The sequence below is a fragment of the Talpa europaea genome (assembly GCF_964194135.1).
Source record: "Talpa europaea genome assembly, chromosome: 7".
Classification (NCBI taxonomy): Eukaryota; Metazoa; Chordata; class Mammalia; order Eulipotyphla; family Talpidae; genus Talpa; species Talpa europaea.
Window position 1 is genome coordinate 7,408,062 of NC_140074.1, and position 27,114 is coordinate 7,435,175.

Here is a 27,114-nt window from a genome sequence, read left to right on the forward strand (position 1 = left end):
TGGGTTTAACATTTACCTTCCCAAGAATGGAATAAGAAGTCTGTCAGTTAATGGCACATGTGATAGACACTTCAGGTTTTAGATGTCTGTGAACCAGATGTTGAAGTAAGTGTAGAGAGAGAATGGAGTTTAGAATTCTGATTCCAGCTCCATTCCTGATTGAGTAACCAAAATTAAGTTTTTTTTTTTTAAAGATTGATTTATTTATACAAGAACTGGGGTACATGCCAAATGCGCGGGAGGGTGAGAAGATTCACCAGAGACAGAGCAGGGAACAGAACAGGCAGACTAATGAAGTACACTGCTGAGGGGAGAAGCAGGCGAGGCAGGAGAGGTCTGCTGTGCCATGTGGGATTCTTGCCGGCCAGTGGGGATCTAACCCGCGCTGCAGACGCCGCAGACAGCCTCACAGTGCAGCACTAAACCGCCTGCGCCACCAGGGAGGCCCCAAAATTAAGTTTCTTTCTTTCTTTCCTTCCTTCCTTTTTTTTTTTTTTTAAAGATTTATTTATTTATTTATTTATACAAGCATTGGATGCAGTCAGAAGCGCAGGAGGGTGAGAGAATTCACCAGAGCCAGAGCGGGGAACAGAACAGACTGATGAAATACACTGCTGAGAGGAGCAGTGGGCGCAGCAGGAGAGGTCTGTCGCACCATGCAGGACCCTCGCCTGTGGCCAGGGATCGAAGCGGCGCTGCAGAGGCTGTGCGCAGCTTTGCAGCCCAGCAGTCAACTGCTGCGCCACCAGAGGAGGCCCAAAAATTAAGTTTCTTTACCCCTTTAAGCTTCAGTTTTCCAACTGTAGAATGTCTGATGGCATTTTTATAGCATCAGTAATTATAAAGTATTACATGTCATTAGCTGGTGTTGATAGGTGCAGAAATATTTAAGGCAAAACTGATTAAGTCTAAAATTGTGTTAAGAGAAACAAACCTGGTCCTCCCTGGTGGCGCAAGCTGTTTAGCACTGCACTATGAAGCAATCCGCAGCCTCTGCAGCACTAATTCTATCCCCTGCCGGCCAGGGAGCAACCCACACTGTGGCTGACCTCTCCTGTCTCGCCCGCTGCTCCCCTCAGCAGTGTGTTTCAGTCAGTCTGCCTGTTCTGTTCCCCACTCTGTCTCTGGTGAATCCTCTTACCCGCTGCATCTCTGGCCTATACCCCAGCTCTGGTATGCATAAATAAATAAATCTTTAAAAAAAAAAAGAGAGAGAGAGAGAAACAAACCTGTTCATTTCTGGAAACTTTAAGAGAAATTTTGATACTATTTGATTCATTATGAGAAATGGGGGCCTCCCGTTAAAATCTCAGTGCTGTCAAGCTATCCAGCCACTGCGGCATTAGTTAGATTCCCCGGACAGGGAGCTGACCCACATGGCGCAGCAGACCTCTCCTATCTTGCCCGCTGCTCACCTCAGCAGTGTATTTCAGTAGATCTACCTGTTCTGTTAGCCACTCTCTCTGGTAAATCCTCTCACCCTCCCACACACCCCAGTTCTTGAACACAAAATAAATAAAAATCTTTAAAAAAAAGAAATGAATGAGAAATGGTAGGAGAAAAATTCATATTTGGCAACCTCATGTATCTTTTTTTTTTTTTAATAGAGGCATGTTTTTATTTATTTGTTTGTTTGTTCGTTTGTTTTGTTTATACATGCATTGGGTCAGAAGCACAGGAGGGTGAGAGAATTCACCAGAGCCAGAGCGGGGAGCAGAGCAGGCAGAAGGACCAAAGTACACTGCTGAGGGGAGCAGCGGGCGGCAGGAGAGGTCTGCGCGCCATGTGGGACCCTCCTCTGGTGGCCGGGGAGCAGCCGGGGATCGAACCGGCGCCGCAGAGGTCGCCGGCAGCTTTGCAACCCAGTGCTCAACCGCTGCGCCACCGGGGAGGCCCAACCTCATGTATCTTTAAATCTCTGAATGGTTGGCATATGAACAAGGTTAAATTGTACAGTTTTTTGCCCATGAGTACATAATTTATGATCGATGGGGAAAGTTTCAAGGTAAACCTTCAGGTATGCCTCAGTGTAAAGGAAAACTTTTGGACCATTAAAACTGTATTAAATGGGGGCCTCCCCTGTGGCGCAGTGGTAGAGCGCTGAGTTGCGAAGCTGCCCGCAGCCTCTGCAGCGCAGGTTCGATCCCCGGCTGCTCCCCGGCCACCGGAAGAGGGTCCCGCATGGCGCGCAGACCTCTCCTGCCGCCCGCTGCTCCCCTCAGCAGTGTACTTCAGTCCTTCTGCCTGCTCTGCTCCCGGCTCTGGCTCTGGTGAATTCTCTCACCCTCCCACGCTTCTGACTGTACCCAGTGCTTGTATAAATGAATGAATGAATGAATGAATGAATGAATGAATCTTAAAAAAAATCTGTATTGAATGGAATGAGTGGAATGATGTACTTTATTGAGTTAATGTAGGGAGGTACAAGTAGAGTATGGGGCAGCTCCTTGTCTTAGAATATCGTAGAGGGAATTCATGCTTTCAGTAAAGGTCTGTCTATTCAAGACCCTACATGGCAAGATCCCAGGTTTTCTAATATGGGGGTAATAATACCTCTTAGTTACTATGATGAACAAATAAGTTAGTACCCACTTGGCACTTAACTGAATGTTCTTTGCTGTATCAGTAAGGTAAGAACCTTGTTCTAGCCTAGCCTAGCACAAATTAAATCATAAAGGCAAGCATGCTTACAGTATCCTTAGAGTTTTTTTTTTTTAATAGAGGCATGTTTTTATTTATTTGTTTGTTTGTTTGTTTTGTTTATACATGCACTGGGTACAGTCAGAAGCGCTGGAGGGGGTGAGAATTCACCAGAGCCAGAGCGGGGAGCAGAGCAGGCAGAAAGACCGAAGCACACACTGCTGAGGGGAGCAGCGGGCGGCAGGAGAGGTCTGCGCGCCATGTGGGACCCTCCTCAGGTGGCCGGGGAGCAGCCGGGGATCGAACCGGCGCTGCAGAGGTCGTTGGCAGCTTCGCAACCCAGCGCTCAACCTCTGTGCCACCAGGGAGGCCCTCCTTAGAGTTTTTTATAAGAACAGGAGGTACAGAAATCTTTATCTGACTTCTGACCAGGCCCTCTTGGGTGCATTTTGCTTTAATTTATTCATTTACAAAGGGAAAGAACCTCACTTACCCACAAATAGAATGGAAGATTTGCCTTTCTGTGGCCATAGAATGTAATCTCTAGTTACATAGATTTGAGGTGTTCCAGCCCTAGCTACCTTTTTTGCTGTAAGCTGGTAACTGTTGGAAAGTAATACCTCATGAGCTTCAATTTCCTCATCTGTAAAATAAGGACACCTCATTTAGGTTTGTTGTGATGATTCAACACTATAATATTTGTGAAGTGCTTGGCGTGGAGCCTGGCACCCAAGTACTCCGTTAACAATAGCTTCTCCTGTTACCATGATCTTTTCCCACATGCTGTGAGAGAAATTAGCCAAATATTTCCTTCAAAGGCTACAAGATTGATCAGGAGGGTTTTTCTTTTGTACCTCAGGAATCAATCTTCTGAGTTAACTCCTGGTCTATGGCATAGGCCAATGCTGTTTGTAGAAACAGAGCATGGCAATAAGAATAGCTTTGGCTACAGAAGCAGTCACAGTACTGGAAGGAAATCAAGACTTTTATTGTTCCCATTGGTGGAGAAACATGCCCCTCTGGTCTTTTATCCTGAAAAGAACAAGCAGTGTTACAAGACGTGAGCATATTCTCATGGGTCTGTATCTGATTGTTCAAAAGGTCCTTTGCTCTGGACCCAGGTGTACAAAATGCTTCATGAAGAGGTTATGAACTCTAGTTCTGATATTGTCAGATTAGGGTCAGCCACTTCCTAATGGACAAATTACTTTTTTGGGTCTATATTTTGCAAAATGGTGATAGCAGTACCCACCTATGGGATTACGTGAATTGTGTGACAGTGTAAACACAGCACAGTCAGTGCCTAGTTGTGGTGTAGTGCTCAGTGAAATCCTGTCAGTGAAGAGCAAATGCTATTCTTGTAGATACTGACGACAATGATTTTTAATTTCTAGTAGAGTTCAACTTATATATATGTAATAGAATATTAAAGGTTTTTATTAAAAATAAGAAAATTTAGATTCTTCTATAGTTTGTCATGATTCCCTGACAGCTGCTAAAGCCCAGTATTGTGTTTATCCCAGACACAATAAATACTGCTGTTATGCCATCCGTTTTTCCTGTTTGGCCTTTCCTGGTTTAGTTTTTTCATTTTCTATTTTAATTTTGTTCTGTTTACCTTGAGCTTCCTTTGCATCTTTTAAAGGAAAAGAAAAGGAATACTTATGGTACCGGAGCTATTTTTATAGGATACCTTAGCCAAATTTCTTTTAGTTGCAAATTATAGACACTAACTTAAGTTGGTGTAAGAAAAGTAAAAGAAGATTAAACATTGGATCATCAATTTGCCACAGTTTGGCAATTAGCATCCAAACCTTAGAAAGACTTATATCTAGGAATTATAAAGTCCTCGAGAACCTATGCAATTCCTCTTTCCATATCTTTCTCTCTTTCCCTTGATATGTGGTATCATACCTACTTACCTTCTTTAACTGCTATTTGCCTTGTGACTTTGGGCAGGACACTTAATGTATCTTTTTCTCCTCTGGGAAAACGATTTAATTTCCTGTGCTGCTGTTAAAAAAAATTACCACCAGGGCCTCCCAGGTGGCGCAGCGGTTGAGCGCTGGGTTGCGAAGCTGCCCGCGGCCTCTGCGGCGCCGGTTCGATCCCCGGCTGCTCCCCAGCCACCGGAGGAGGGTCCCACATGGCGTGCAGACCTCTCCTGCCGCCCGCTGCTCCCCTCAGCAGTGTACTTCGGTCCTTCTGCCTGCTCTGCTCCCCGCTCTGGCTCTGGTGAATTCTCTCACCCTCCCGGCTTCTGACTGTACCCAGTGCATGTATAAACCAAACAAACAAACAAACAAATAGATAAATAAATAAGACATGCCTCTAGAAAATTAAAAAAAATAAATAAATAAAATAAATAAAAAAAAAATTACCACCAACTGGATTACTTAAAACATCAGAAATTTATTTTCTTACAGTTCTTAAGCTGAAAGCCCAAAATCCTAATCACTGGGCTGAAATGAAGATGTCAGTAGAGTTGCATTTCCTCTACAGGTGCTAGGGAAAGAGTTCCTTGTGCCAACCTTTGACACACATTTTGTATGTGTGTACGTGTTTTCCTCTTTTGTCCATGGCAAATCTTCCATTGCCTCTTTCTTAAAGATGTGTGATTGCAAATTGAGCCCACCCTTGAAAACCAGAATAATCTCCTTAACTCAAGATCTTTAATTTGATCGTATCTTTAAAGACGCTTTCCCCATAATAAGGTAAGAGTACAGAGATTAGGACCTGATTTCTTTGGGTGGTCATTTTTCGACCTACTACAAATGGGGATAATAAAGATAGATCTCAGCATTTAATAAAAGGTCCTTAAATGCAAGTCGTCTTCCTTCAGTGCATCCCTCCTGTATACACCACCGTGCCCCTCCTTTTACATCAATTTCAGTTTACATTACTTCAGACACTTTCCAGGAATGCCACTATCACATTAAATATGGACCGGTTAGGATAACGATGATGAAATAGTAGCTATTATTTATTAAATATCTATTGTAGCTCAAGCACTGTGCTGAGTACTTTATTCAGGTATATGGTACAGTTATAATTCCCATTTTACAGAGGAGAGAAGCTATACTTGAGAGATGAAATAACTTGATTTGCTCAAATTCACTCTGCTAATGTCAGAAATGGGATTCAGATAAGCATCAAATTCTAAGGGATGTGTTCTTAATCATTATACTTTGCCTGTTACTCAGGCACGAAGTTCAAGTGAGGTTTTCTACCTTGGCCTCTAATCAAAGCCTTTCCTGGAGGTTTCTTGCCTCTGCTAGGAAGGCCTAATGTCACAATTGACCAAGGTGCTTTTTGTCACATTCTTGTTCATTGGCATATGCTTGCTTCTGAATAAGTAGAATTCAAGGGAAGACATGGAAAGCTATATATTCCAGCCTGATTTTCCTCCTTAACCTCTTTGTAGCTAAGCAGTGATTTCCTTGACTGTGGGGATTATGATGATTTATTTCTGAACTCCCAATACCTAGCACAGGGTCTGGACACATAGTACATGTTCTCCTTAGTAGATGTTCTCCTAGAATGTACGCTTCCTCAGGGACTTTTATTCACTGTTGTATCCTTGCTTTAGAAGAGTCCTGGTATAGAATAGTTGCTCGAGGCAGGAAACCAGAGATGTAAACGATCTGTTATATGACTGGGTTTTTGGTTTAGCCAGGCATGGTTAAAGCTTCTTCACTTGTTAACAATTATAATTATCATTTATTCGACGTATGTCATGTGCTTGATGCTTGTATACATGATCATTAATCCTTAACGCCTTCCTACAGGGTAGAGGTGATAGGCTGTGATTAAGGGAAGTAAGGGCGGGGGAGGAATCAATGATATCTCCTAGATTTCTGACTTGGATGCCAGGCCAAGTGATGTTGAAACCTAGGGGGAGAATCATGAGTTCTCTTTTTCCTTTCTTTGTTTTTTAAGATAAACTATGCTTGTGGTATCTGCAGATAAATGCAGGTATCTGTTCCTAGGATGAGGTCTCCAAAGGTTACCCTGTAAATGTCAGTTGGCCCAGAGAGGGTGATGATTTACCCAGAGCAGGATTGCTTGTTATAGAACTGCAGGCTTAAAGCCATTATTTCCACTGTGTTCTAACTTAACTATGTTCAGTTTCTGTTCCAGATGATCGGGCTGAACAACGAACCTGTCTCATTTGTGGGGACCGTGCTACAGGCTTGCACTATGGAATCATCTCCTGTGAGGGGTGCAAAGGGTTTTTCAAGCGAAGCATTTGCAACAAGCGGGTTTATCGGTGCAGTCGTGATAAGAACTGTGTCATGTCTCGGAAGCAGAGGAACAGGTGCCAGTATTGCCGCCTGCTCAAATGCCTCCAGATGGGGATGAACCGTAAGGGTAAGTGATGCTTGTGGCCCTACTATCCATCCTTTACCATCTCTTCACTTCTCATGTCAGCTATTAAGCTTTCGAGTTGCGCATTTCCCAAGCCTGTGCAAAATGCCAGACCTTGTACTATGTACTCAGAACCCAAAATTGAATCTGGCACAGTTCTTGGCCTATAGGGATCTTCCAGATTAGGTGGAAAGATCGGTGAAACATGAAGGATTCTGTGATATTGAAAGCACAGGCTCCATGTGGCAAAACCCCAATTAATAGCTTCTAACTGGGCTTAATAGCCTCTACTTCTTTCTTGATCTTCTTTTAGAAAGAATGACAGGAAGTAGCAATTTCAGATGAAAAGGCACTTAAACTTACCAACTTTGTCCTCTTTTCTTTCTAACTGCCCTGCCTGTGCTCAGGTTCTTTCCTCTACCCAGAAATCCTCTACTTCCCCACTATCAGTTTCCTCTTACAGAAATCTTTTCCATCACCGCCCAATCAACTAATGTTCTGAAGAGTCTGTGGTCATCTGCTCTCCCTCACCTGATTTGGTTTTTGTCCTCAATTTTCTCAGCTTGCTTTCTTGCCCACACTGTATTTTATCGATGCATATTTGTAGGTTGCCTTCTTAACTAGTTTCGCTGATGAATCATCCTGCTTATTCCTTTTGTGTGTGACAGTCTGAGACTTTCACCTAAACTCACATATTTCCAGGAAGAAGATGCTTATCCTCATAACTCTTACCATAGCCAGGAGATGGTGACTTACGGCTGTGAGGAATGATGAGCTGCCTTCCTCGCTCCTTTTGCGAGCAGAGCAGGCAGGCTCAGTTGCCTGGTGATCTCTGCCTCTCAGAGAGAAACCCTGCCACCTCCTGGTTGGTGCTGAGAGAGCAGAATTAAAATTGTTGTTGCCATTAGAATATTTTGGGCATGATGGGAAGTGTGGTTTTCAACACATAATGCTATGCATTGTCAAAATTTATAGAACTATACACCACCAAACAAGTGAATTTTTCTATTTAGTAGTCTTTTTTTTTTTTTAAGCAACCAGTATGGGGTGGGAGTTGGGTTGCAGACTGAGACAGATCTGACACTACAAATAAATCACATAACTATATTGAAGGGAGTGAATGGAGAAGAAAGGAATTGACCTTGGAAAACATGTTTTGACTGTATATTATAAGGTTTTGACTGTATATTGTAAAGACAAAAAAGAATTGTATATTAACAAAGTAAATTAGTTTATAAATATGTTTCTCTTAAGGTTATGGGTTAGGGATTCTGTCATTTCTGCTCACTAGAGTTGAGCAGACAAATCAGTATATTCTAGATAATGAGAGTCAAGTTTCTCACATTAGAGAAAGGAGTTATAAATTAGGAAATAAGACTAGAATGAGGGCCTCCCTGGTGGCGCAGCGGTTGAGTGCTGGGTTGCGAAGCTGCCTGCAGCCTCTACAGTGCCAGTTTGATCCCTGGCCGCAGGGTGAGGGTCCCACATGGCGCGCAGACCTCTCCTGCCGCCTGCTGCTCCCCTCAGCAGTGTACTTCGGTCCTTCTGCCTGCTTTGCTCCCCGCTCTGGTTCTGGTGAATTCTCTCACCCTCCCGCGCTTCTGACTATACCTAGTGCTTGTATAAATAAATAAAATAAATCTTTAAATAAAAGACTAGACTGGCACCCTCTGGTGCTAGTTGGGAATCAGGTATCAGTATGGACTCAGGTCTATGTAGACAGGTAGCTAAATAGATGAAAAATACAGATATAGGGTCTCCCTGGTGGCGCAAAGAGTTAAGATGCAACTTATAAAGCTGTCCACAGCCTCTGCAGCACGAGTTCGATGCCCTGGCCAGCCAGGGAGCAACCCACATGGCGCAGCAGACCTCTCCTGACTCACCCACTGCTCCTTTCAGCAGTGTACTTTGGTCCATCTGCCTGTTCTGTTCCCCACTCTGTCGCTGGCGAATCGTCTCACCCCACACACACACACATCTGGCCTCTACCCCAGCTCTTGTATGCATAAAAAAATACAGATATATGTGTGGATACACAGATCAGAATTCATCCACATATCTTCTGGCTCTAACCATTAACAGAAGCTAGAAGCAATGATGCTCCAAGAGCAGTGAACATACATAGTGCCCAGGTCTTTATAAATATCAGTAAAAGCTCTTAGAATTTCTCAGTGCTGAGGTGGGAAAAATATAGGATGAGCCTGGAGAGCATCTTTTGGTGCCTGAAATTTTGAATGTTCAAGGAAAAAGGTGGGGGGAGCAGGGAAAGGAAATATATCACAAGGGCACAGAAACCAACCTGACAGGACTTCTCATGGCAAAAGTTGGAACAACTTGATTAACAAAATAACTGTGTTTTAGTTTATAATAAAGAATCAAATACCCTGAGTTCATATTGATAGAACTAATTGAGTGACTACAAAAGGGACAATTTTTTCCTTGAAGAATCTTAGTTAATAAATGTTGGAGGAATGAGAGAAATAGATATCACCATTAGAGCACCACAGTAATAATTGCTGCAGGCCAGATGGCTCTGGTGGATGCTAAAATAAGTGAGCTCAAGTTGAAGCAGAAAGAGAATATTTGCAGTCTCATAATATTTAGCGATTACAAGAGGAAGTTTTTACTTAGACTTAGCAAAAGAGTAAGTATTTACATAGTCTCAGAATAAGTAATAATTACAGTGTAAGCTTCATAGAGAATTCTGAGAGAAGATAACACTTCAGCCAAGAAATCAGGGTTAACACCACCAGTAAAACACTGACTCATAGACCCCTGATATGATACACTAGGAAGGGCACGCGCATGTGCACGCGCGCACACACACACGCAGCACCAGGTTACATTCTTGTCCAATCATGAGAAAGCAGGCAAGTCCAAATTCTAAATAACTCACATTTCTACAAAACATCCTTTCGAAATGTCAGGGTCACAAAAGACAAGGAATGACTGAAAATCTTATGATGGAGGAGACTGTGGAGATATGACAATTAATGAGATGTGGAATCATAGCTTGGATAGAATGGAAAAAAAGGACATCAGTGAAGCTGGGGAAATCTGAATGAAGTCTGTGCTTTGGTTAATAGTATTGTATCAAAGTTAATTTCTTAGTTTTGATGAATAGTTTGTGGTTATGTAAGATGTTAACAGAAGGGGAAGCTAAGTATAAGAGTATATGGTAATTCTCTGAACTATTTTTGCAGCTCTCCTAAATTTATTTCAAAATTTAAGAAATAGACGGTGTTGTGTCTCCCATCTCTGGACATAGATATCTTTTCATACCTGAATATTGGCCGGCCAGGAAATTAACTAACCCTATTAAATAAGGGTGGTGAACAGGCCCTACCTGTCCATCCCCATTACTACCCAGGTACCCCCCCAAACGCATGATCCTCATTATTCAGTTTTCAGTCTTCAGAATAAATCCAGGCTCCTCAGAAAGATTTTTAGGGCCCTACTGACTCTTGCATCAGCCACTTCATTCCTTCCCTTCTCTGCTCCTTCCTACACACAATCCACATTCCATCCTACTTTTCCAAAAACCATAAGGTATTTTGAGGCTTTCGCACATGTGGGTTCATCTTCCTGGAATTTTTTTTTTTTTAAGATTTATTTATTTATTGCATACAAGAGCTGGGGTGTAGGCCAGAGGTGTGGGGGTTGAGAGGATTCACCAGAGACAGAGTGGGGAGCAGAACAGGCAGATTCACTGAAATACACTGCTGAGGGGAGCAGCGAGCGAGACAGGAGAAGTCTGCTGCGCTCTGTGGGTCACCTCTCTGGCCTGGCCGGGGATCAAACTTGTGTCACAGTGGCTGCAGGTTGCTTCATAGTGCTGACACTTAACCCCTTGCGCCACCAGGAGGGCCCTCTTCCTGAAATTTTTTATACCTCTTCTTTTTTTAACTATATAGACTTTTCTTTTTATGCTCAGCTTTTATTTGTAACATTCTTTAAGAAACCTTCTTTGACACCACCCCCTACCACCAGGTGACCCTCCTTTACTTCTACAGCCCTTTTTTGCCCCCTGTCATGACCCTAATACCTTGTGCTTTCTTTATGTGTCTGTTCATACAGTGAGCAGCTCAGGAGCATTGACCAAGTCCAACTTTTCTGTATGCCCCTTAGGATATCACCCTGCTTTAGGGTAGGATGTTTACTGGTTTGATGGATTGACTGTGGTGGGAAGCCAGGACAGTAAAATCATCAGAGATAAGAGGAAGCTTACACTGAGCCTCATGGGGGAATTCATACCAGTTAAGTATGTGCAGATATTTAAAATTCCCTTAACTTTGTTATCTCATAAATTACTAGTTAACTAGTTCAAAGTAAAAAAGGTTAAGAAAACCTTCTTGGAGGAGGTTGATGTTTGTAGAAATCACCTTATGAAACAGCAAGTCTGTGGCATTGCCATATAATACTTTACCAGGATGAAAATAGAGCCCTGAGAAATCTCAGAGATACCGTTTGAGCAGAATCTTTGAAGAATAGAAGTTCAGGCTCTTTACAGACTTAAAGAGCTCTTTAGAAATGTCTCCTCCCGCCCCCTTCTCTCGCTCTGTGTATGTGTGGGTGTTGTAGGTGTCACTCCCCTTTGCTTCTAACAGCTCTGGTACTTTTATCAGATACAGGAAATTCAACATAACATAACACTATTATCTAATTACCAGACCTTATTCAAATTTTTTTTTCTTAGTGCAATTTATTCTCTTCTAGGAGCCAATCCAGGATCACACATTCCTTTCAGTTAGTCTCCTTTAATTTGAAATGGATCCTTGGCCTTTTTTCTTCTTAGTAACATTGTCAGTTTTGAATAAAACATGTCATTTATTTTGTAAATTATGCCTCAATTTGGGTTTGTCAGTTGCTCACAATTATATTGGTTATGCGTTTTTGGCAAGAATGCCACAAAAATGATGTGTCATCCTTTCACTGCATCATATCAAGAGCATGTGGTGTAAGTTTGTCCCATTTGTTAGTCATATTCACTTGAATCGCTTGATTAAGATGTGCTTGGGTTAGGTGGGGTTGCCAGATTTTTCTACTATAAAATTTCTGCCGAGTAGTGGCAAAACATGTACAGAGGCACAACTGTGTGAAATCGCATGGCCTGTTCAGGGACTAATGAATAGTTTTCTATGGGTGCAGTGTAACGTTTGTAGCAAGAGATGAGGATGGGGAATCCCAGAGGAACTGGATCACGCAGAGTGCCTTGAATGCCAGGCAGGCAAGGGCACTTGGACCAACGAGCCCATATACCATAGAGCCACCAGTGGGTTTGAGCAGGGCTTTGAGTAGTTAGCTTTGTGTCTCGTTTACTTTTCTGGGTTCTGGATGTGGTTAGCTGCTCAGGCCCAAGCAGGTACATGAGTGTGAAATGGTAGGTACGTGAGTTCCAGGGAGATAAAAGTACGTGTGCTTCTGAGCAGGCAGACTGACCAAGAAACATGGCTGGTGCCACTCTTAGTTTTGGACAAGAGGCACTGCACGACCATGTCTGTGATCCTGCGCGGTAGCCGTGTATGTGTGTGATCATTACCAGAAAAACTTTCAGCCCCACTGAAAAACTTGTACTTAGCTCAGCGCAGTGTAGCATCCAGGAACAAGTGCACCTTTAGAATCAGAAAACCTAAATTGAAATCCCAGTTCTGTCACTTCTTCCCTGAAAAACCTGGGAGCAGTCCCTTTACCTCTCCACTTCTGTTTCATCATCGTTCCATTGCATATGGTAAAAAATAATGTATGCCTCCCAGGTTTATTGTGAGGATCAAATGTGATAACATTTATGTAAGTACATTAAAAGCTTTCAAATATGATCCAAGTTTCTGTTTACCATGAGCTCTGTGATACATTGCTTCATTTCTCTCACGTCTGGCAGTTTCATGCAGTCTTGACAGATTTTGACATCTCTGACTAAGCCAGTACAATGATTTCTTTTATATTCTTTTAAATCAACTTATTAAAAAAATCAGTTAATTTTTTTAAAATTTTTTTAAATAGAAGCATGTTTATTTATTTATTTATTTTTGTTTGTTTGTTTGTTTGTTTTGTTTATACATGCGCTGGGTACAGTCAGAAGCGCAGGAGGGTGAGAGAATTCACCAGAGCCAGAGCGGGGAGCAGAGCAGGCAGAAGGACTGAAGAACACTGCTAAGGGGAGCAGTGGGCGGCAGGAGAGGTCTGCGCGCCATGTGGGACCCTCCTCCAGTGGCCGGGGAGCAGCCGGGGATGGAACTGGCGCCGCAGAGGCCGTGGGCAGCTTCGCAACCCAGCGCTCAACCGCTGAGCCACCGGGGAGGCCCTCAGTTAATTTTCAAAGGGGATTTTTTATCACCTTGCTGAGTGAGAAAAGTGGTTTGGTTTTTTTTTTTTTAAAAGATTTATTTATTTATATAAGAACCCTGGGGTACAGGCCAGATACACAAGAGGGTGAGAGGATTCACCAGACAGAGCGGGGAACAGACCAGGCAGACTGACCAAAATACACTGCTGAGGGGAGCAGCGGGTGAGACAGAAGAGGTCTGCTGCGCCATGTGGGACCCTTGCCGGCCGGGATCAAACTGGTGCTGCAGAGGCTGCGGGCAGCTTCACAGCGCAGCGCTCAACCGCCTGCGCCACCAGGGGAGGCCCAGAAAAGTGGTGTTTTTTTTTAAAGATTGATTTATTTATGCATACAAGAGCTGGGGTATAAGCAAAGGTGCAAGGTGGGTGAGAGGATTCACCAGAAACAAAGTGAGGAGCAGAACAGGCAGACTGACGATATATACTGCTGAGGGGAGCAGTGGGCCATGTGGGTCAGCTCCCTGGCCTGGGATTGAATTCTTGCTACAGTAGCTGCGGATGGCTTCATAGTGCTGACGCTTAACCCCTTGTGCCACCAGGGAGGTGAGAAAAGTGGTATTTTTTTGTGCACCTTAGGATAAATGTTAAATTAAGAATTTAAGCAAAGCACCACCTAAAATTGTTTCTCCTATGAGATGTACACAGACTATGAAAAACACCAGAAGTAGAAAGAGAGTCAGTCTAGTTTTCAGTCCTTACTCTGTTCTTCAGTGTCTGTTACCTTAAGCAAAATACTTCATTGCTCTGAGTCTTAGGTCAGTCAGTCCAATGGGAGTGATGCTACTACTGCTGGATTTATTTTACCCAAGATAATACCTAACACAGAAGTCAATATCCATCATATATGAGTGTCCTTACTACAAGTGCAGTTGGGAGACACCATGAGTTTTGAAATACCAGCACATGAAATTGGCAAGATGTAAATCTTTTTAAGATTTGTAGCCTTTTAAAAGACAAAATGGAAAACATGTTGAGTTTTTTCCTTACCTCCAAGACAGTGAGAGTGAGATCAAGTGAAATATATTCCGTGTCTCCCAGTGTTAAATCTTTGTTCTGTACCTGAGAACCAGGGTAGAGACACGTGAGGTTTCAATATTGAACCTCAGTGTCTGAAAACTGTCATTGACCCTGAAAGAGCAAAGAAGGAAATTTTGAAACTTAAAATTAGGTCGAAAGAAAGCTCCCGGACAACCACCAGCACACATCTAGCTCCGCCATAGGCTGTTTCTCACTACTCATTCACACAGCAGCCTTATGGCAGCAGACTCTTGCCTCCATTTCACAGGTGAGGATATAAAGGTTCTAACACAGTTGAAAATAGGACCTGGGTTTTCTCAGTCTTGTATTTGGACAAAAGAGGTTGGAAGAGGAAAGGATTCATTGCTGAGATTTTACATTGTATACCAGACCCTGTGCTTGGTGCCTTAGCTATATTATTTTATATATAATCTTTACAATACCCCATAAGACAGGTTCCAGTAGACCCTCTTTATTTTTCATAAACTTAGGTTCAGAGAAGTGAAAACACTTGTCTATAAGGCAGAGACAGGGTTTAGATCCAATCCTGTCAGATTCTGAATGTACAATCTTCTGAGAATACCAAGAATGATGTCTGCTTCAAGGGAAGTGACCCATGGGAACAGAATGTTATGTATGCTTGGTGCCCTCACCTTTTGAAACAACCCACCCTGACCCAAGGACTTTCTAGAGTCTTCATGTTAAATTTTTTTTTAAAACTGGTAGAGCAGGTGCTCTAATAATGTCACTGCATTCAGCATCAGCTGTAACACTGACAAGAGGGGAAAAGCATCTTCCCCACTGTCTGTGTGGAGTTTGCATATTCTCCCCATGTCTGTATTTGGGTGCCTCCCCCCATCCCAGAGATACAATGTTAGGTTAATTGGCATATCTGAGTTGAGTACAGGGTGCGTGAGTGTGCGCTGCAGTAGAAGGGCATCTTCTTTCCACTTTGCATCCTGCACCGACTCTGGCTATCCACAATGCTAAACTGGAATAAGCAGGTTGGAATATGAATGAATACAAAATATTGTTTAATATTAGAAGTGTTTTGTTTGCATCTTTAGATGTTTGGTGATGTTTTTGTGGCCAGAACCACCTCATAGGAGCCGAGTGCTTCTCTGTACCACTTAGCCTGTGGTAAACTTGGTTCTGTTACACATTGTTTTGCTTAACAAGTTGTAGTTTCCAAGAACCTATCTGATATTATTTCTGTATATTACTTCTCTATGTTATAGTGAAGCTTGCTCTCACGTAGTGCCGTTGGCTTGTCCTCTGTCACTGCTACCCCCTCCAAGCACAAAAACAGTACAGAAAAGCCAACCTGTCCCTCTCCTGCATCCCCCCTTGCTCCCAGACTGCCATATGAAGGTCCATTCTCCTCACCTGGCATTCACAGCTCTCTAAGATTTGGCTTCAGTGGACCTCTCCAATCTCTTCTCTTGCCTCAGACACCCTGCCCCATGCTTCAGCTAGATTAAACCACTTAGAAATTCCCAGAAAGAACACTGCATGCTTACTTTCAACTTGAAGCTTTCCTATACATTGTTCACTCAACCTGGAGCACCCTTTCTCTGTATCACTCCTTCGCATCCTTTAAGACTCAATCCAGAAATTGTCTATTCCAGAAAGCTTTGCCAGACATCAAAACTTTATCTAATTGCAAATCAAGAATTCCCTCTCTGTGCTCCATAAACATAAACATTTGATGGTAATAGTATTAGCTGTTATCCTTTTCTTTTTTCCTATTTTTTTTTTTTTTTTTAACAGAGGAACCGGGCCAGAGGCCAGAGGTGCAGGGCTGAGAGGGGAGGGAAGGTAGGAGGATTCACCAGTGACAGAGTGGGGAGCAGAACAGGCAGATCTACTGACATACACTGCTAAGGGGGTAAGCGCGCAAGACACAGAGGTCTGCTGCGCCATATGTTGGGTCAGCTCCCTGGCTGGGGATCGAACTAAGGCCATAGTGATGATAGCACTGAGACTTATCCCATGGCCACCAGGGATAAGTTGTTATTTTTTTTTTTTTTTAAGATTTATTTATTTATACAAGCACTGGGTACAGTCAGAAGCACAGTAGGGTGAGAGAATTCACCAGAGCCAGAGTGGAGAGCAGAACAGGCAGAAGGACCAAAGTACACTGCTGAGGGGAGCAGTGGGTGCAGCAGGAGAGGTCTGCGCGCCATGTGGGACCCTCGCCCCCCGTAACCCAGTGCTCAACTGCTGCCCACCGGGGAGGCCCTAGTTGTTATTCTTAATGAGGCTGGCACTATTTAAAGAGTGCTTTTTGAGATTTGATTTATTTTTATTTTATTTTTATACAAGAGCTGGGGTACAGGCCAGAGGTGTGGGAGGGTGAGAGGATTCACCAGAGACAGAGCAGGGGAGCAGAACAGGCAGAAGACTGAAATACACTGCTGAGGGGAGCAGCGGGCGCGACAGGAGAGGTCTGCTGCACACACGTGGGATTCTCCCTGGCCGGCCAGGATCAAACCCACGCTGCAGAGGCTGTGGACAGCTTCACCCGCTGTGGCGCTTAACCCGCTGCACCACCGGGGAGGCCCTATTAGTTGTTATTCTTAATGAGGCTGGCACTATTTAAAGAGTGCTCTTTATAGTAGAAATTGCTTAATGACGTCTTCTTCTTGTAGAATCACCTGGGTGGGAAATGAATTGCAAAGGAACTCCGCTGACTGTCATTGTAGGAAAGAACCAATAAGGTCAAAATTTGGATTAATTAAAAAACAAAACAAAAAAATCTGTTTCCTTATCATCTAAATTAAACACAAACTTATACTGGAAATAAAAATTTTTCTTTAAAAATGAGAATATCCGGGCCTCCCTGGTGGCACAGGGGGTTAGGATACAACCTATGAGGCTGTCCACAGCCACTGCAACACGAGTTCTGTCGCCAGCCAGGGAGGTGATCCACATGGCGCTGCAGACCTCTCCTGACTCGCCCACTGCTCCCCTCAGCAGTGTATTTCAGTAGATCTGCCTGTTCTGTTGCCCACTCTGTCTCTGGTGAATCCTCTCACCACCACCGCCCCCCCCCGCCACACACACACCTCTGACCTGTACCCCAGTTCTTGTATTCATAAATAAATAATTTTTTTTTAAAAAGAATATCCTTTCTGTCCCCACCCTTTGAATTTATCAAAACCTTTAGATGCATCATTCTGGTGAGATATTTGTGACTATGAGACTATCAATAATGCTCTACCTTTGTTGAGTGTGTTGAATATGTACAGTGTGGCTAGTGTGCATCCAATGATTGGGGCACTCTGCCGCCTATGAGGTAGCCTGGAGTATGCATTGGGTCCAGAAAGACTTATCTTTTAATGTTGGCTTCATCAGTTACTATCTTGTGATTTTGGCCAAGTAAGTTGTCTTTTTGTGGCTCGACTTCTGTGGGCATTCCACTGACTATCTTGGCTTATGTTTCCTTACAGCAATCAGAGAAGATGGCATGCCTGGAGGCAGGAATAAGAGCATTGGGCCAGTCCAGGTGAGTTCTAAGTCTCAGTCGGTGATCCACTCTAGAAACCCAGGATCCACATCTCCTGTAGCTGCTCACCTGACCATCTCCTGCTGTTGAGAGGAGGAACCATTTTTGCTTTAATTTCTATAAAACTGCATATGTCTGGATATAAAAGTGGTTTGAAAATCTTAAATACTTAGGGTAACTATTAAAAACTCTTCTTGTAATCCCTCACCATTCCTAAGGATTTCACAGGAAATGAACCCAATCCTAGTTATAAGCCAGCCAGAGGATTTTTTTATGTCACTTAAGGTTGTAGATAACTTAGCCTGGCAGAAATCTGCAAGATTCCTTTGCTGTTAAATGCATCTCAAGATATTTCAATAGAACGTACTCATTCAATCCCACAAGCATTGACTAAGTAGTTATTGCCAGACCCTGTACTGTGAACTTGTGTAAACTGACATGTAAACAGACATCATCATACAGTCAGTGCTAACAGAGGATGTCCAGAGAGTATACAAGGAAGCATGGCTTCTTTTCTGTTTGGACTAGAGCCATGATTAGGGACTTAAGACACTCAGGGAAGGCTTCCTAAAGAAGCTGAAGTTTGCACTGATAGATTGATTTACAGATATTTTATTCTGTAAGTTACCTGTTCACTTTGTTGTTTGTTGCCTTTGCTTTGCAGAAACTTAGCATTTATGTAATCACATTTAAGTCTTTAATCCATTAGGAGGTGAGTTTTGTGTATGGTATAAGTTTAATCGCATTCTTTTGCACATGGAGAGACAGCTTTCCCAGTACCTTTTTTGTTGAAGAAACCATTCTTTCCCCATTGTGTAGTGTTGGCATCTTTGTCAAGGATCTTTTGAACCATACATGAGTGGGTTTATTTGGGGACTCTCTATTCTGTTCCATTGGTCTGCATGTCTGCCCTTTTGACAGTACCATACTGTTTTGTATGTAGTTTTGCGTTATGTTCTGAAATCAGGAAGTATAAGGCCTCCAACTGTTGTTGTTTCTCAGGATTGTTTTGGCTATTTGAGGTTCTTTGTGACTCCGTGTGAATTTTAGCATTTTTTCTCTTTCTACAAAAAAAAATAGCCATTAGAATTTTTTTAGGGATTGCATTGAATTTGTAGGTCACTTTGGGTAGTATGGACATTTTTACGGTATATCTTAACTTACAAACATAGATATGTCTTTCCATTATTTATGTCTTTAATTTTTTTGAGCAGTGTTTCAGCAATGTACAAGTCTTTCACCTTAATAGTTGAATTTATTCCTAAGTATATTTTTCTTTTTGATACTATTGTAAATGAGATTATTTTCTTTTCAGAGAATCTGTTCTTAGTGTATAAAAATGCAACTGATTTTTATATATTGATGTTGTATTAAGCTTTGCTAAATTCTTTTGGGGGGCATATTTAGGGGTTTATATATGTGTGTGTACATACATATATAATCTGCAAATAAATATAATTTTACTTCTTCCTTTCTGCTTAAGATGCCTTTTATTTCTTTTTCTTGCCTATGGCCTTGCTGGGCTTCCAGTATTAGGTTGACTAGAAGTGGTAGGATTGGGCAACCTTGTCTTGATCCTAATTTTACAGGAAAAGCTTTCGGTTTTCACCATTGAAAGTGAAAAATACGAAATACATGAAAGCTGTGGGCTTTTCATGTAAAGATTTTTATTGGTAGTCGTTCTTTTTATATTTAGATGCAATTAAAAGTTAATCCACTGGGAAGATTTCTTTAGCATTTCCTCAGTGAAAAACCTTCCTTAGTGGTACCTAATGTTTTTTGAATGCTGTGTGGTTCTCTGTCTGCTCCAGACTCCATGTTCTCTCTAGAGCTGATGCTCAGAGAAACATACTTCATCTTCATTTGATTTTTTAATACTGGGCTTTTTAATTTTCTTTTTAGTCTTCTATTGTTTCTTAGTGGTGTGTTGGAGAAAGCTATGATCTCCAACTTTTTAACTATTTTTTTAAAAGATTTATTTATTTAGCGGCACAGGGGTAGTGAGAGGATTCACCAGAGACAGAGTGGGGAACAGAACAGGCAGATTGACCAAAGTACACTGCTGAGGGGAGCAGCGGGTGAGCCAGGAGAGGTTTGCTGTGCCATGTGGGTTGCTCCCTGGCTGGCCGGGAATCAAACTCATGCTGGAGTGGCCGCGGATAGCTTCATAGGTTGTTCTTAACCCTTGCGCCACCAGGGAGGCCCACTGTATTTTTAATAATAAAAATATGAGCTAGAATATTCACCTGGGGTACATTTGCACGTTATAACTATATCTTAGATTAACCTCCCAAATCTCAAATCTGCATACTTCTTTGCTCCAGCATACTGTAGGGAACCTTGCACTACAAGAGAGGTGGCATTGCCTCCTTTTTTACAGATGAGGGAGGGAGGTGAAACTCAGAAAACTTGAGTGACTTGCCTGACAGTAACATTTTTTTCCCCTTTGGAATCTTTAGGAGGTTTCCATTTGTAAGATCATGTGATCTGCAAATAAAGAATTTTACTTCTTCCTTTCCGATTTAGATGCCTTTTATTTCTCATTTAAGTGACTTGCTCACTGAGTAGCTTGAGTGACTTGCCCTAGAGCCAGCTAGCAGTGACAGGTAAGTGTTGAACCAGATCTAAGCTCTCCTGACTTGCTCTATTCCCTATTCCAACCTCTACTGACAGGCAGAAACAGGTGCAGTGTCACAGCTGGCTCCAGTGGTAACAAACTGACTTTACCAAGACTGGCCCTTTTCACCCAGCTGAAGTACCTTCCTACTCTCCAAGGTCTAGTCTTAGTCTAATCACCATCACTGAGGCTGCCTCAGTCAGAACTTCAGTTTAATGACTTCATTTGTGTTCACATGTGTTACAAAATGTAACAATGACTTCAGTGTTCTAAGCACTTCTAAGAAAAGATTTGTGTTCTTACTGTTTTTGCTACGTGTGACTAAATAAAGACTACCTCCCCAAGTCCATGTGTGATCCAAGTTGTTTAAGACCACGCAACTTATGTACCTGTAAACGTTTCTTGTTTTCCCTCCAAATTCCTCTGTACTGACGGGTTCCCAATTCTAAATGCCTTCTATATTTATGATCATAGCAACTCAAGTTTCCTCACAGGCTGCTGGAATAAAGAAGTATACAGATTTGAGTCGTATAGACTTGGAAGATGATGTCCTTTTAGTCTTTCCTTAGGAACAAGAAATAAAAATTCACTTGGCGCTTCATCCTTAGCATTCATTCTCATTCTGTGTACTGAAGTTAGCCAGTTAAGCTTCAACTCTGGGTTAAAGACTTCTCAAAATAAGTATTTATTCACTCCTTTTATGGTATAGTAAGCTAGAGTACTGAACTCTAAACACTTGGATATTTTGGCTTCTTCCTCAGATTCCTGCCCAGACATGGCACATAGTGTGATCTTGAGCAAGTCGATTCACTTGCCTGAGCTATAATTTCTTTTTTTAAAGCTTTTAAAAAAAAAAAAAGATTTATTTATTTATGCATACAAGAACTGGGGTACAGGCCAGAGGCGTGGGAGGGTGAGAGGATTCACCAGAGACAGAGTGTGGAACAGAACAGGCAGATTGACTGAAATATACTGCTGAGGGGAGCAGTGGGTGGGTCAGGAGAGGTCTGCTGCGCCATATGGGTGGCTCCCTGGCTGGGGATCAAACTCGTGCTGCAGTGGCTGCGGATTGCTTCATAGGTTGTGTCTTAAGCCCTTGTGCCACCAGGGAGGCCCCTGAGCTACAATTTCTTCTTTAGTTCAGTAGGCTTAGAAATGTCTTTCTTACTAAGAAAATCATGTTCACTACTTAAGTGAATATTTGTTCATTTATACAACATGCATTTTTGGGGTACTCATTGTTTTTTTAGTCCCTATCATAGCCTTAGGTCTTATAGAGGATATTTTTATGATATAATATCATAAGTGCTACAAAAATAACAATGATAATTAAGGTATCATTGACAAGAGGCAATGCCACCTCTCTTGTAAAATTGTTGCATGTCAGGGCCTTTTCTAAACATGTGATAATGTATTAACTAATTTAACCCTCAGTGTCCTGTGAGATAAAAACTATTATATTATTCTCTCCACCATAAAAGTTAAGGTTCATATAGTTAAATGAATTGCCCAAGATTGTACAGCTACATGGTGGCAGAACCTGGATTAGAACAAAGGTGGTCCTGCTCTGAAACTCATACTCTCAACCATTATGCTGTTCTGCCTCACGCAGAATGCAGAATTATGAGTGGCTAGAAAGAGGACCTTAATTTCTAGGAGTGATAATAACGATTCACTAAGGTGGTTTTTGAATTGAGTCTTAAAAGAGCAAATAAGAGTATGTTATTGAAGAGTGTTGTTTCAGGGGTGGGGAAGAATTGACTCAAAGACTGAGTGGCCCATTGAAGAACCTAGCGGGTTTGTGGCCTGAGAGTAGAGCACATGAACAAGAGAAAGGTCACGATTAGCCATGATGCTGAAAGGCAAGCAGCCGAGTTGTGCTAAGGTTAGTGAGAGACCCAGAGTATGGGAGTGGGTAGGAGGGAGTCTGGGTTCATCTTTGGAGACTTCTGGGAATCCTATTAGGTTTAAATAAGTTTTTAGTCCTGAAGAAGAAACAGAAGGTATCCTGTACACCTGATCTAACATCTATCAATTCCTTGTCAAAGATATCAGAGGAAGAGATCGAAAGGATCATGTCTGGGCAGGAATTTGAGGAAGAGGCCAATCACTGGAGCAACCATGGTGACAGCGACCACAGTTCCCCTGGGAACAGGGCTTCAGAGAGCAACCAGCCTTCACCAGGCTCAACCCTGTCTTCCAGGTGAGCTTCATCTAGAATCACCCAAAGAGTGGACCCCAAGGGAGCTCTGGGCTAGGTATTCTACCACTCCATCTCAGCCATTGTACTCGCGCTCCCTCAACCTTTTGGGGTAATGACTAGGATGATGCAACATTTTACAGCCCATTTTTTTGGTTAAAGACCTTGAAAAAGTAAGCAGTCTCTTCTGCAGCTCAGTGAAGTGCTAGAGCAGCTATCCACGCATTCTTCACCTAATGGAAGAACATTGTAAATGTAGCTCTTTTCTCTCATTTGCTCTATCATTGAAATAAAACATACTGCATGACAATATTGAGTTATTTCTCGGCCTTAGCTAGAGTAATGATTTTCAAAAACTTTATAAATTTTAAGAAACAGTGAAAACTTTCAGCTAGTCTGATTTACTGCTGTCATGAAATGCCAGTTTGGAGATTCTAGGTTCAAGAGTGGTATCTTAAGGTAGTTGATAGGTGTGAAATTAAAGGTGTTGCTGTCAGGAAAGGTTTCCTTTCCCCAGAAATATTTGTTATGGGATAGGAATAGACAAACTTTTTACATAAAAGCCAGGTAGTAAATATTTTAGACTTTATAGGTGACACTATCACAGTCTAAGTCTCAGCTAGTCAACTTTGCCATCATGGTACAAAAGCAGCCATAGACAGTATTGAAATGAATGAATGTGGCTGTGTTCCAATAAAACTTTATTTATCAAAACAGGCCATGCTCCATAGTTTGCCTACCTGTGTTACAGGAGATGTACCTAGGCAAAGCTGGAGATTTTTTTTTTCTTAGTTGACATAGTGATTAGATTTCTGCAAGAGGAGAAAGATAAGAACCTACCTTTCTCTTGATAATTTCATTGTTTTTTTCATTCATTTGTTCCTCTCTTATTTCCTTTGAATGTTTAAGAGGGTTGTTGCCGCATGCCAGGTTTTACTCAATAGATGCTGGATTCTTTTGTGGCTTGGTGGGCAGTTAGCCTAACCGTGCCTTAGTTTTCCTGGCAGTAACACATCCACCTTTGTCATCATATTTCACAGGGATCCATTAAATATTCCATATGTGAAACCTATAAAGGAAGTCATTCAACTAATATTTTTTCAGTACCTATTCTGCCAGGTATCCAGTGGTAAGCCACATATACATATGCTTACAGAGTCTGTCTAATAAGGGAGACATGCATATATCCATTAATTCAGGCCCTGACTTGATGAAGACAGACTCCGTGGCCAAAGAACACTTGAGCCACCTTCTGGCTCATTTCCTTTGAGTAGGCAATAGGCCTGCCCTGACTCTGCTTGACATGAGATTTTTCTCTCCAGTAGGTCTGTGGAACTAAATGGATTCATGGCATTCAGGGAGCAGTACATGGGGATGTCTGTGCCTCCACACTATCAGTATATACCGCACCTTTTTAGCTATTCTGCCCACTCACCACTTCTGCCCCCACAAGCTCGCAGCCTGGATCCCCAGTCATACAGTCTGATTCATCAGCTGGTGTCAGCTGAGGACCTGGAGCCTTTGGGCACACCTATGCTGATTGAAGATGGGTGAGTGAGCCCTGCCCCATTTTTCCTCTTACAGCCTCAAGATGTTCCCTACCCCATTCCTACCTGAATCCTGGGCTGCTGAACACCAGATTTCAAAATGAGAGGCATCAGAGGACCAAGTTGTACTTATCTTTGATGTCAGTGGGACCTCATTTTTCTGTTGAGCATCTTTTCTTATAGAATTGAGGCTATTTGTCAATCTCTATGAAATTGGGATTAAAGGGCCTTTGTTTCTGCTTGGGCCTATGTAAACCAGGCCCTGGGATGGGTCTGAAAACTTCTGTGCCAGAGACGAGCTTTAAGTATGGGAATAATCATGTCAAGTCGAGGCGCTTTAACAAAGCACTCAAAGCCCTAACTGGTTACAGCCTGTCTGTCACGGGTACCTGGTGCCATGTGACTCCTGTGTGTGGGCCTCAAGTGGGTAGAAGGAATACTTTTCAATCCTCTGATGGCTCTACCTGAGTAAATAATAGTTCAGCCTGTTGCTGCACCAGTTACTCCTTTGACCTGGAACATAAGTTGTTTTAAGTGTTACCCAGGATAGATCCCAACCCTCTCCCTCCCAAAAAAAAAAAAAAAAAAAAGATACCCTGAGATTTTTTCAAACTTATTCTCCAATTTTTCAAGAGGAAATTGAAATCTCTACCTACAGTAAGGACACACAAAATCTTTATTAGTCTGGCACAGCAGTGTGGGGAGTGGGGAAGGATCACACCAAGGGACCTTGAGAAGAAAATCATCCTGCCCAGGGATGAGAAATCCTACCCTTACAGCTAGGAGTACCGGGGCTGATCTACTCTAATTCTGGTTCTGTCACCACCAGAGGGTGCAGTGAGAGCAGGAAAAGTTCACAACGTACTCGTACTCTGTTCTCTGGCAGACCTTGAGCCTCATTTTATGCCAGTGTCTGTATTGGGTAGGTACCAGATCTACACTTTTGGAGCAGTCACTACTAAAACTGGTGCATATGACTGGGGATTTTATCTAAGACAAGGAACATTGGTGGGCATCAGTATTAAAATAACCCATACTCCCTGATAATTACACAAATGTCTAAGTCTCCTTTTCTCTCAGCAACGTTTTCTCACGAAACATACTTCTCTAGCCCTGAGCTTGCTGCTGGCCCCAGTCCTGCCCTTTGTCATTAGACTGAAGTGATTGGAGCTAGAGAGCCATGATCAAAGGCAAGGAATACCCTTTAGGGTATTTATTCCTAAATGCCTTTAGGAATACCCTCTTCCTGTGTCGCCACCCTCACTACTAGCCAGTGCAAGTGACTTTCTCCTGCTCTTACCCCTCAGATATGCTGTGACCCAAGCAGAGCTGTTTGCCTTACTTTGCCGCCTGGCCGATGAGCTGCTCTTTAGGCAGATTGCCTGGATCAAGAAACTGCCTTTTTTCTGTGAGCTCTCAATCAAGGATTACACATGCCTCCTGAGCTCTACCTGGCAGGAGTTAATCCTTCTGTCCTCCCTCACTGTTTATAGTAAGCAGATCTTTGGGGAGCTGGCTGATGTCACCGCCAAGTATTCACCCTCTGATGAAGAACTGCACAGGTAAGTGCTGCTGATTGAGGAAGAAGTTCCAGGCAACCAACCCACTGTCATCCCCGCAAGGTAGTTGCCTGAGTGTTAAAGACACACAGGGCTAGATTTGAATCTTTACCACTGACTAGCTTTGTATCCTTAGTCAAGTCTCTGAGCTTAGATTCTGAATTTATAAAATGGGATCATAATAGTACCTCCCAACAAGGTAGGTATTCTGAGCAATAAATGTTACTGTGCAGCAAGGCTTAGCAGAATGCTAAGCTGTTATTTTTATCACTTCTGAATTACTGAGGTACGGTAACAGTGGGAAAAGCAAAAACCCTAAGGTTGTCCATAAGGTAAAGGACTTAGTGCTGTACTTTCCAATCCAGAAATAGACCTAGGAGTTATTGTATCTGCTGTGTGCCAGGTACTGATTTGGTATTTTCTTTCTTTCTCAGCCTTCAGCTTGAGGTAATGTTACACCTATTTTATAGATGAGGAAACTGAAGGTCAGAAAATCTATCCTTTAGAGTTTGGGCTTTGAACCCAGAGTCTGAATTTGAATCTATATCTGGCCTAACTGCAAAGATTCAGCTCTTTCACTGCATTTGAGATGCAGGGAAGTGGTATGAGTATGAGACTAAGAGAGTGAGCTGTTCTCACTATTTTCTGGGATAAAGTCTCATCACAGCTGGCCAGTGTCATCCTAACCTCCCTTTCTACAGCAGGTCATTTAACCTTGAAGACCTGGAGCACATTGGTGACATCCCAAAATCAGGACAAATGACCGTTGATATAAATTTTAAAGTTTAAATAAAGTTTAAATCACATTTAAATAGACATTATAATAAATCACCTTTATTGGACAATTTAAAATACAGACGTCATCAGATTCCAGAGCACCAAGAAAGAGGAAAGAAAAGGTGCCCCCATTGATAAAAGTTGCAGAAAGTGAGTTATCAGTCTCCTCCCACATTTCTACATAGCACTGGGGAGACCCTCAAGGGCTCTTTGTACAGCTGAATGAGGGAGGATTCTGGGCACTGGATTTCTGATATTTCCTTACTCTAATGATGCTTACTGGCTTCGGTGTGATCTGTAAATGACGGAGTTTTGAACCCAGTTGACACTTTGTCCTGTAAACAGAGCTATCTGATTTTGCAGATGACCTAACCCCTTCTCTAGAGCCATTAATTCATTGTTTCCATTAAATTCCTATCTCCTGCTCTGTAACTCTGGGCCCACTGAGTGTTTAGATAGCAGTCAGCCTTCTCTAATATTGTCATAAGTTTTCAGAGCTTGCTCATTGAGCCTGGCCTCAGTTCCTGCTGGGATCCACT

The 27,114-nt window shown here is 42.5% G+C and overlaps 1 protein-coding gene across 1 annotated transcript in view; it reads left to right on the forward strand.

Annotated features, from left to right (window-relative positions):
• Positions 1-27,114, forward strand: part of NR6A1 (nuclear receptor subfamily 6 group A member 1) — a gene marked incomplete at its 3' end in the record, with an annotated part of 170,347 nt that overhangs the window by 132,963 nt on the left and 10,270 nt on the right. Inside the window, 5 exon segments of the mRNA XM_084236128.1 lie at positions 6,769-7,011; positions 17,820-17,875; positions 22,541-22,695; positions 24,015-24,242; positions 25,547-25,801. Of these exon segments, the coding sequence (XP_084092254.1) occupies positions 6,769-7,011; positions 17,820-17,875; positions 22,541-22,695; positions 24,015-24,242; positions 25,547-25,801 (937 nt within the window).